The 11,774-nt window shown below is 37.2% G+C and overlaps 1 protein-coding gene across 1 annotated transcript; it reads left to right on the top strand.

Moving 5' to 3' along the window:
- Positions 1-728: 728 nt before the first annotated feature.
- LOC117180150 (collagen alpha-1(IV) chain-like) lies at positions 729-11,666 on the top strand. The gene is made up of 4 exons (XM_033372494.1): positions 729-1,061; positions 6,027-8,864; positions 11,357-11,499; positions 11,582-11,666. The coding sequence occupies exons 1-4, from the start codon at positions 950-952 to the stop codon at positions 11,624-11,626; spliced, it is 3,138 nt and encodes a 1,045-aa protein (XP_033228385.1). The 5' UTR covers positions 729-949; the 3' UTR covers positions 11,627-11,666.
- Positions 11,667-11,774: the final 108 nt, after the last annotated feature.

The following is an 11,774-nucleotide window of genomic DNA, read 5'->3' as shown; positions in this document are numbered from 1 at the left end:
AATAAACGTGAACAAATTTATTAACTTCTACACAGTAAACATAAATTCACAATAAATTGTGTAAAATGATTCCCACTGACAGACACAAGTTTTAAATTTTTCATGCCTGCGTTTAGATTTTTCATATACCCACTGAGTTTCAGCTTGGAGGTAAAAGTTAATTGCGAGAATTTTTCATATAGCAAATACTAGCTTGAAAATAGGTTGTTTTAAAGTTTCATACGATTTTATTAAAGTCTCTTATAATTGTACTCAAGTATCAAATATGCTGTCTCAATTTGAGTATATTTGCTGGTTTAGTAGTTTGCATTCCTTTCCTTCGAAATTGGCACTTTGCCGCAATGTAGCCTCTCTGATTAATTATGTAGGTATAAAATTAACACCCCAGAGAAAAAGAACATGTATAGAATAAAAAAGAGTTTTTAATTTAAAGCCTTTAATCAAGTTGACAAACGACCTGATCATGGTCACATCTCAGGTTCAAGTTCAGTGGCATCCATTCGCTCGTCTTGTCTTTCAACCAAGCACCCCCTGCTTGCAAATCAACTCGAAGCTTGAATCATCCAGTACGACGATTAGACTCCGAGTGTTTCCTCAAGGTCCAATAAATTCAGCTGAAAGTCTCCGACTACAAGCAGGCGGGGTTTTGGAGAACCAAGTGGAACCAAGTTCACCATAATATATCGCGATCGCGAAACGCGTACTTCCTGCGCACGAGTCTCGGGGTCCTGCGCCCGTGTAATTGGGGTCCTGCGGTTCCCTGCAAGTCGATGGTGGGGGCTGCCCTATGTAAGCCCTCGGACGGCCGTGGTCCAGCCCATCCAGCATCAGAACACGAAGTCAGGACAAGGATTCGTCTTCTTTGCAATTTGCGCTCGACGAACTCCCGATACTTCGCGGTCGCGATTCTCAAACCGCGCGTTGCCCTCCGAGGGGCCGAACCTCAGCGATGAGGATCCTCGTGGTCTTGTTGGCGTGTTTTGCCCTCGGTTCTGCCACCGGAAGAAGAACCAGGGTAGTGAATCGCGCACGGCAACTCGATTTATCTGACCAACCCGAAGGTGAGTGCTCGCTGCTCAAGACTCAAAATTCACCCCGTGGGATATTTATTCAACTCTCCTTTAACTAAAGTGTAATCCTACGATGGTAGCACCAGGATTCTAGTTGATATTTTTTATTCTTTTATATTTTATTTTGTCGACTAGAAACATTATGAAGAGATAAAAAAGGTATTTGCTTCGGAAAATAAAGTGAGTTCGGGATGAGCAATAACAGATCAAATTCACATCACAGTCCGTCTTGAACTAATATATTTTTCTGTGATAATTAAAAACAATTTGATCATTTAACCAAATGTAGTAGCATAAACAAAATTTCTGTAATCCAACAAACAAGTGTTTGTAAATCTGACTCCAAACTTTCATTATAGTCAAAAGGGGGAAAATCAAGCTTTTATACTGTGATTTACAATAGAAATGGAGAATTTAAATTTTTTTAAAGTGTTTTATTTCATAAAATATTTTATTTTTCACGTCTACAACCTCCATCAAAACTTGTTTATTTAAAACCATTTCTTTTTTAAATTTGATAAGAAAAATTTTGTAAGGATTTTTTTACGTGAAAATGCAGAAATGAAACCTCATCGATGTTATAGAATCCCCTCTCAAAATGTGAGGTTTTAATTTAATAAAAGTGCTCTACATTATTTTCTACTGAGATTTTACAAAAAGTACTCTTACGTAAGTAAGACTGAAAGATTCTAAAGAAATCCCTGTAAAACAATACAAAGGTGAAAAGTTGATTACAAACTTGTTATTTCTTAAATAAAAATGTTTGACTAATTCACAATTTTTCTTGAGCAGTGTCCTTCAGAATCATAAACATTACCAATATGATTTCCAATATTATGATCCGCAAATTTCTTTTATAATTAATTCTCTGTTTCTCTAAATAGTAAATTTTTAACAAAGCAATTGTTTTCTTTCAAAATGGTTAAACATCATTTAAAATCTTTCTTTTGCAGTTTGGTTACTTATAACGACTAAAAAGTAAATTCGTGTAAGATTCTCCGTTTTGGAAATTTGGTTAGGTCATGTCAAAAAAAGTCGAGCACGACTTAAGTTGCAAAAGTTTTTTAAAATGTGTGCAATGTTTCATATTTTTTAGCATCCGAACATGAGTTGTGAACATTTTTACATAAGTAGAATAGATTTCAAGTCTTGCTTACAGCTAAAGGAATGTTAAATAGTTGTTTAATAATTAATTGTATGTTTTTTCCTATAGATCAAAAGCGAATCAGACAAATATTATATGTTTAAAGCATCAATACCTTGTTTAATTCCTTCTTGCGCTTTTTTGTCAAAGCCCCAAAAACGAGCTGATTAACATTATTTTATGGTAATCAGTATTTGAATTAAGGTTTCAACATTGAAAAATAAAAAAATATAAAACCTTTAACTTTAAATGATTTTCAATTCAAATGTTTCAGGTTAAATTTTTCAATTCAAAATTTTCTGATTGTTAAATTAAATATGAGAGACTACACCGCAGTATGAAATATATATAGAAAATAATTCGATTCAAATTAAATTTAGTAACGCGTCAGTGTCTTTATTATTAACGAAATTTAAATAATGACTTTACATATATTAGCACTTTTCATTAATTAAAATCTACTGTAGTTTGCATTATTTAATGTAGAGAGTCTCCCCTAGTAGCAATTTTGAAACTTAAAATTTAAGCATTTAAAAGAAACATTTTTAAAATTGCAAACATTGAAAAAATCTAAAATAAAACAATACAACACGTTTATGGCTTTAAATTCTACAAGTAAAAATGTTCCGTCCCCAAAAATCAAGCAATTTCAAATAACACCTTTTTAAATTAAAAATTAAGGATTTTTAGTTTATGTGCATGAGATACATGATTTTAAATTAAAGGACTTTAATAGCAACTTATTTTTAAATGCGAACTAGACAAATTTACCCTTTATTCCATTAAAATTGTTTAAAATGGCACAATGCTTTATCACAGACAATTTTTCTGTGTTGAAAAATTGAAAGTAGTCGAATTTAAAAATAAGTTACTAAAACATGAATTTTTTTAAATAAAGAATGAATGTGTGAAAGCATTTGAACAATGTATTTTAAATATATTTTTTAAATTCAAAAAACTCAGAATTTATTTAAAGGCGTAATTAGAATTATTCGTAATTGCACAATCTTAAATTAAAGTGCTTCAAACGAAAACTGTCGTACAAAACAAGAAAATCGGTAACTCCATATTTGATGAAATTTGAGATATACGATATATCAGCAAAACTTCTAGTTATACCAAATAAGAGACATGTAACTAGCAATACAGAAAAATACCTGTCACTACATGAGCTCGTACAGTAAATCGTCCTTTGTTTCTTGTTTTACGAAAAGTAAATTTGCGCCTGTATGTCTCAGTTCGACTCTGAAAGTAGTTTTAGGTTTTCTGGCCTTTTTACGACAGTAAAGTAACAAAAACAAAAAAGAACTTTGCAAATTAATTCTTTCTAAGCTTTACAATTCGAAAATGCCGGGCTAAATAATTAACAAAAAATGTTAAAAATGGAGCCCGAATTTATTACAGTAATTATTTTTGCTAGGCCTCAGTACCGTCATATCTGAAATTTAAAAGCTGACAAAGAAGTTGATAAAAGTTCAAATTACAAAAAAAGCTAAATATACAAAAACTACTAATTCAAGCTTTACTTTGAATAATTATCAAATTAACTTTAGGGATCATTAAAAAAATACGTATAAACACCGAAAGAAAAGGGGATGTAGGGATGCCTTTAGCGACACGCCCATTTTAAAGTTATATAGCATCACTATAAAAAAAGAGTTATGCACTTTTCGAACGGCCTTTTTGGGGAACATTATTATTTCTTATGGCACTGGATTTGACAATGGTTTTAATTTTTATCGACTATTTCCTTAACTAGAAAATTTAAGATTGAACTATACTGAGCCATACCAAAACATACAACTCTAATACATACAGGTATTGAACTCTAAGTGTTAAGCACTCAAAAATGAATTTCAAACTAAAATCATATTTAGATGTCCAAAATTGCAATTGATTGAAAGTAGTTTCAAGATTCATTAATCTTAGATTTAAGATCCTTATGTATAACTCAAAATATCTCTGCAATTGGTCAAAAGACTGTTAATCTTAATTTAATTCAATCCAATTCAAGGCGATTGCAAAGTAACTGTAAGTTATGTACCCTGAAAGGAAAGAATATTTGCGCCAAAAGAAATACTTATAAAAAAGTACGATATTTTTTCGAATTTTCATCTTTTGAAGTATTGTTGATAATAAAAAGAATCGCGAATGTACTTGACAGTCGGTACATTTGATATTTGATCTCGTGTCTTTCGTGAATTCGTCAATGAGTTACGAGCCTTAAAAGGCTGACATGATTTACAGTGCAGGCTGTTCAGTAACAAAAAAATCAAGGTCCAAGGTTACACTCCAATTCATGCCTACAATTAACATATGAAGAAAGAAAGAATCTTCACTTTCATAAAGAAAGAGAATTTTCCAATCATTCTGTCACGAAAACCACTGCTAAATTTAAGTTGACTATCATGGACACGTATTAGGCTACTCGTGGAGTATCTCGAGCTTCAGTTATCGTTTATTTTACCTGCATTCGTTAACAAATTATAAACCGCAGACTGCAGACGTGATTTACGGTGCGGTTAGGGTACCTTCATTAGGTGGACTGAAACTCAGACTTTACTACATTCGCCCCCATTTTTTACATATTCATAACAAGTGTCTATAAAATAAAAGGACAACAAACTTATAAGCTTTAAATTCAAAAAATATTTTTCAAAAAATATGAAGGGAAAAATTATTCAAATTTATTAAATTTCAAAACTGTTGTTTGAAATCACTTTAATCTTAAAACACTTACTTCTTATATCATTAAGTACCTCAGAACTTGCTAATCATACCACTGGCCTACACTTCTTACCGACTAATAAATTTAACGAAGAGTGTTATACACGCAATAATAATTCATCAATAAATGAATAGTGATACTAAATATCAGTAATGGCTTATGTATTGAGTTAGTTATCATATTCTTTAGGTAAAAATACCATCACCGTCTAAACAACTAGAGGCTAAAGAACTAAAATAATCACATTTGAGCGTTAATTGGTTACCTATATGTTATGAAAGAATCTCTTATCAATATTTATGAGATATGCTTAATTAATGTAATCCAATATACGAAGTGCTGATGCTTTAATCGTATCTCAGAAAACGTTCAAAGACCCCTTGAAAAATCAGCAGTCGATACTTTAAATCTCATACGTACGACTTGGATCGTTTGATATCTGAAACCCTTTTATCTTTTATCTTAGAGAGTTGGTCCTTCTAATGAGTTGAAGTCTCAAGAAACATGTTTTATAATACAAGGCTGGCTTCATTAATAAATGAATGAGGAATAAATGCCTTCAGAGAAAGTAAGCTGCTTCTTGTTTTTATGTCTACATTTATGAGATCATGCACTCCATTTTTTGTGAATATTATTTAAGTAATTTCATATTAAAAGATTTGTTTATCTGATAAAATTTTCAGCTTTTGATAAAAAAATTATTCAGACACTACAAACTAAAAATGCATTATTATCTCAGAACACTGCTTAAATACTTGCAAAAAAGCCCCCAGAAACTTTAAACCGTTATTATTATTAGCGTCTTCTTTGATACTCGACACGTTTGTTTGTCACACCTGATTATAAAATGGGATTGACATGATGTTATATCATTACGTAAATATTTCCAAAACAGAAAGAGGCCGTTATTAAATCGCTCACATGATCAGATTTACGAATCTTATGACACTAAACTGAAATTCTGCTCCTAATAATAATGCTACTTCTGAAAAAAACAATAGATGCCCATTATTAAATTTCTTTAAAATACAAAATAATTATCTTTGGTAATTCTAAAGTAAATATAAACCTGATTTTATTGCAGATTTGGATAAGCTTTGGGATCGCGTTGATATACAGAAAGTAAGCCCACGTCGGAATCCATTCCAGAGTTCAACGAACGCTGTAGAGATTTCTACACCGACCAATTCAATAAAACCAAGACAGTTCTATCCGGGACTACCATCTCCACCATCTTCGCCGGGATCACCTCAAGGACCTGAATCTTCAGGATTTCCAGGATCTGGAGGAAATCCTGATTCACCTAATCCATCTCCAGGATGGCCTGGATCACCAACTAGTCCAGAAGGATCTGGAACACCTGTCACTCCAGGATCCCCTGGGCTTCCAGGTTCACCAGGATCACCGAATTTTCCCGGATCACCAGGGCAACCGGGATCACCAAACCAAACAGGGCAACCAGAACCACCAAATAAACCAGGTCCACCAGGAACCTCAGGACCTTCCGGAGGCAACTGGCCAGGATCACCCGGATTTCCAGGTCAACCAGAAACACCTGGATCACCAGGAGGTAGTTGGCCAGGTTCACCAAGCTCTCCTGAATCACCTGGCCAACCCGGTACCCCGGACGCGCCAGGAGGCAATTGGTCAGGTGCACCAGGATCACCTGGTCAACCGGATACCCCAGGTTCGCCAGGAGGTAATTGGCCTGGATCATCAGGATCTCCAGGAAAACCGGGTTTGCCAGGATCAATCGGGTCACCAGGCCAGCCTAGTATCACAGGATCACCTGGAGCACCAACACAACCAACACATCCAACACGACCAACACGACCAACGCGACCGACACGACCGACACGGCCAGGACACCCCCACCATCCTGGACATCCCCATCCTCCTGGACAGCCAACAGAACCAGGAGGTGTTTGGCCTGGACAACCAGGAACACCTGGTGGTGGATGGCCAGCATCACCTGGTTCCCCAGGATCGCCAGGACAACCAGGAACACCTAGTGGCGGATGGCCAGGATCTCCTGATTCCCCAGGATCGTCAGGCCGGCCGGGGCAACCAGGAACACCTGGTGGTGGATGGCCAGGTTCTCCTGGTTCCCCAGGATCTCCAGAACAACCAGGCATACCTGGCGGTGGATGGCCAGCATCACCTGGTTCCCCAGGATTACCAGGAGAATCGGGAACACCTAGTGGTGGATGGCCGGGATCACCTGGTTTCCCAGGATCGCCAGGACAGCCAGGAACACCAAGTGGAGGATGGCCAGGATTTCCTGGTGCCCCAGGATCTCCAGGACAGCCGGGACAACCAGGAACATCTAGTGGTGGATGGCCGGGATCAGCTGGTTCCCCAGGATCACCAGGACAACCAGGAACACCTAGTAGTGGAAGGCCAGGATCTCCTGGTTCACCAGGATCTCCAGGACAAACAGGAACACCTAGTAGTGGTTGGCCAGGATCTCCTGGTTCCCCAGGATCTCCAGGACAATCAGGAACACCTGGCGGTGGATGGCCAGCATCATCTGGTTCCCCAGGATCGCCAGGACAACCGGGGCAACCAGGAACACCTAGTGGTGGATGGCCAGGATCTCCTGGTTCCCCAGGGTCGCCAGGACAACCAGGAACACCTAGTAGCGGATGGCCAGGATCTCCTAGTTCCGCAGGATCGCCAGGTCAGCCGGGACAATCAGGAACACCTGGTGGTGGATGGCCAGGTTCTCCTGGTACCCCAGGATCTCCAGGGCAGCCAGGACAACCAGGGACACCTGGCGGTGGATGGCCATCATCACCTGGTTCCCCAGGATCACCAGGAGAACCGGGAAAACCAGGAACACCTAGTGGTGGATGGCCAGGATCTCCTGGTTCCCCAGGTTTGCCAGGACAACCAGGAACACCTAGTGGCGGATGGCCAGGATCAGCTGGTTTCCCAGGATCGCCAGGGCAACCAGGACAACCAGGAACACCTAGTGGCGGATGGCCAGGTTCTCCTGGTTCCCCAGGATCTCCAGGAAAACCAGGAATACCTGGTGGTGGATGGCCAGCATCACCAGGTTCCCCAGGATCGCCAGGGCAACCAGGAAAACCAGGTGGTGGATGGCCAGCATCACCTGGTTCCCCAGGATCGCCAGGACAGCCAGGAACACCTAGTGGTGCATGGCCAGGATCAGCTGGTTTCCCAGAATCTCCAGGGCAACCAGGACAACCAGGAACACCTAGTGGCGGATGGCCAGGTTCTCCTGGTTCCCCAGGATCTCCAGGACAGCCAGGAAAACCAGGAACACCTGGTGGTGGATGGCCAGCATCACCAGGTTCCCCAGGATTGCCAGGGCAACCAGGACAACCAGGGACACCTAGTGGTGGTTGGCCAGGTTCTCCTGGTTCTGCAGGATCTCCAGGATCGCCAGGACAACCAGGAACACCTAGCGGAAGTTGGCCAGGATCACCTAGTTCTCCAGGATCGCCAGGACAACCAGGTATACCAGGTGGTGGATGGCCAGTCGCGCCTAGTTCGCCAGGATCTCCAGGACAGCCAGGCTCTCCTGGTTCTCCGGGATCGCCAGGGCAGCCAGGAACACCTAGTGGCGGATGGCCAGGATCACCTGGTTCAACAGGGTCTCCAGGACAAACAGGAGAACACGAAAAACCTGGTGGTGGATGGCCAGGTTCCCCAGGATCTCCAGGTGGCGAAATTCCAAATCCAATATACCCAATGCGGCCCCCACCTCGACCAAATCAATGCCATTCACCAAGAGGTCAGTTTCCAAGTCCAAAAAGTTGTGCTAATTATCTAAACTGTTGGGACGAAACGGTAGTAGAAGAAAAGTGCCCTAATGGATTGCTCTTCAATGAAAATAAGAGCTACTGCGACTATCCGGAGAACGTCAAGTGTGGTAATCGGCCTGGACCTACACCGAGTAAGTACAAGTTAAATAATTTACAGACTCCGATTATTATCGAGCGACGACTCGTGAAAGTGATTTATGGCAAGGTCTCATGATCTCCGCATAACAGTGTGTAATATCAGAGTCACCCGTGGTGTGAACATGATCATTTTAATGCAGTGAATGTACTGCGGCACTTTTGTCAGTATGGAAATGAATATATTCCTGCGCATAATAATTAAAATGGTAATTCTCGTGGTCGAAGCCATGAGCCGTAAAGAAGAAAATTATATGTGATTGATTGATAGGATCGGCACGGTAGCAGCGCAGGAAGAAACGTGCAATTACCTTTTTAACGCCTTCTGCTTTAGAAAGGAAAGTAAAGCATATGAATTAAACTTTTTAAGATTAAGTAAATATACGAATAGAGGAAAAAAACATTGCATTTATCTGAGGTGCATCCTAACTCGGAATGGTCATTTAATCCAACTGAATAAATCAATCAGTATAGAAAACTCAACAACATTCATAGACATCAATATACAATATACGTCAATATACATAAATAAAAGATTATTTCTGCTGATTAAATTTGTTTTTATCATTAAATTGTTCACTAGCAGAAATTAGTAATAAGTGTTTTTAATACTTCGCCCAAAAGTCTTTCAAAAATGTTGAAAACGAATGAATATTTTTCTAAGAAATTACTCTACATGATCTTTTCTCGAGCAGTCTTATTTCATGAAGACACTTTTCGTTGAATATCCAGTGAGCAATAAAATTTCTGCGGTTCAAATGCTATTGTTTGAAATTGAAATGTATGGTCTGAATTAAAATGATTAAAATGATGATTAAAATAAAAATTCATAAAAAAGTTACATAAATAGAATTTTAAGATTTTAGTTTCGTAACATCCAAAGATATTTTTTATGAGAATAAAAACTAATTCCAAATGCCATAGATGCATCAATACACTTCAAATATACCATATTAATGTTTTAGAGAAAAATATGTATCCTATATCATGAAAAATTATGTAAATAAAAATTAGCTCATCCTCTTACACGAGCAAAAAACTTGAGTTGGCGGTAAAACACAAAAAAATTTGACATGCAGTGAAAATAAAATTTCACTAAACATTGATTCTGCAAAAAGAATGAACCTAAATTTGCTTGAGTATAATCTCCCAACAATTCAACTTGAAGAAAAATTTGTATAATTTCTTAAATGAATTAAAAATTAAAACTTTTGATAGGGAAGCTTTGAATTAAGTTTTTGTTTACTGAAATTAATATAATTTTTTATTTTAATGAACATTTATTTTTGAACTTCTTCCTTGATTTCAAATCAAAAACGAAATGTATACAATTAAAATGCATTAACTAGGTAATAAAATATAATATTTTATAATATTTTATCAAATCTTATGTCCAGTTTTTTGATTAGACTCTATTTGTATCAAATTAAACTACAAGTCCACCTTTTGGTAGAATTTTTTTTTAAGAAAGGAATTAATTGAGCGACGAGTTTCCTGATAGCTTTGTGACATTTTACCTTGAAGTTTGTAGATATGAAGGGGTCGTGCAATGCTTTTGAATGAAGTGATGACGGGGTTCAACGTGAACAAAAATTATTCGTCGATTGCAGAACGTGATTGGAAAAAGAACGCTCGAGATTGGATATCTTAGAGTATTACGCGGGGTAGATAAATCTGTCACACAGTGCCTTGAATTCAAATTTCATGTAAAGTTAAATAGTTTTAAAATGCTGAAAGGAATTGCAATTTATTTTTTTATTGACCTTTAACTGAAGGACTTCGTGGAAGTATTCTCAAATTTTTACTTCATTCTTAACGGCTTCAATCACCATTTCGATTTTCAATTTCTACTATTTTACAACATTACTTCCGGTAAGTTTATTAGATAAAATATGTAATTCCAAGCATTTCTTCAGAATTGTAGTTAATGGTTTTAATCCTAATTCCATTTGTTTTATCATAAATTCGAGTATTTATTATTTTAAATATGAAACGTTCGGAAATTCTGGATAAATAGTATCTCCATTACATAACACCAAATAATATATCATATTATAAATTGAGTATAATTCTATTGTTAGTGAAAAAGTTAGCAATATTCTTGTAAATATCTTCATAATTTCGAGAAAAAAACTCTACAAATTAGGCTTTATCTTTTTAAGTTTAAACATCCTTGATATTAGAATAAAATCGATATCTAGATAATTGAAAATAATATCCCGAACAAGAATGCATCATTATCGATACTAATCTACAAGTTCGAAGCAATTACCTGTTAATAAGATTATAGAAAAATTGTATAAACGTTCAGATAAGGACCAGTACAAAATTTACGCTTAAGATCACATCCAGACTGATAGATGATCTCCTCGATCAAAGAAGGTTGCCTAGGGTGCATAATTTTGCAAATTGATTCAGGATCGTCTTTATACAAAAATATCTCACAACTCTTTTCTCTTTTTATAAAGTGTTTTTCTTCTTTTTGCAGAACCGCCATTACCTTCTGGATCAAGACGGTGTCCAGACTTAAATGGACGTTACAGAAGCGCAACTAACTGCTCAGAATTCTACGTGTGCCTCGACGGGAGTCCGATCAAGTTCAACTGTCCGCTCGAACTGGTCTACAATGACGTGAGAATCCAATTCCTTAATCCCTGTCTAAATCAGAATTAAAAAATTCGCGCACTTGCCTTATAAAGTGTATTCACCTCAGGACCTCAAGAAAGAAACGTTATTCGCCTCTTTATGTTCGCATTAGCAGAAATATTTTGCAAATACGGTCTAGACATGAATTAGCATTTCATGGGGGTTTCCTTAAATGAAGTATTTGAATCTTCAAAGCCAACAATTGCAGGTTTTTAAATTTTTCAATTTTTATTTTTACATTTTTATTTAGTACAATCATT

This window comes from Belonocnema kinseyi, chromosome 9 (assembly GCF_010883055.1).
Source record: "Belonocnema kinseyi isolate 2016_QV_RU_SX_M_011 chromosome 9, B_treatae_v1, whole genome shotgun sequence".
NCBI classification, from domain to species: Eukaryota; Metazoa; Arthropoda; class Insecta; order Hymenoptera; family Cynipidae; genus Belonocnema; species Belonocnema kinseyi.
The sequence above is the reverse complement of the archived record's forward strand: the minus strand, read 5'-3'. Positions and strand labels throughout refer to the sequence as shown.

Bases quoted from the DNA above. Each gene is read 5' to 3' on its own strand.
- LOC117180150 (XM_033372494.1), top strand. From the start codon at position 950: ATGAGGATCCTCGTGGTCTTGTTGGCGTGTTTTGCCCTCGGTTCTGCC. The intron at 1,062-6,026 runs GTGAGTGCTCGC...ATTTTATTGCAG, and splicing joins TTTATCTGACCAACCCGAAG to ATTTGGATAAGCTTTGGGAT. The intron at 11,500-11,581 runs GTGAGAATCCAA...TATTCACCTCAG, and splicing joins TCGAACTGGTCTACAATGAC to GACCTCAAGAAAGAAACGTT.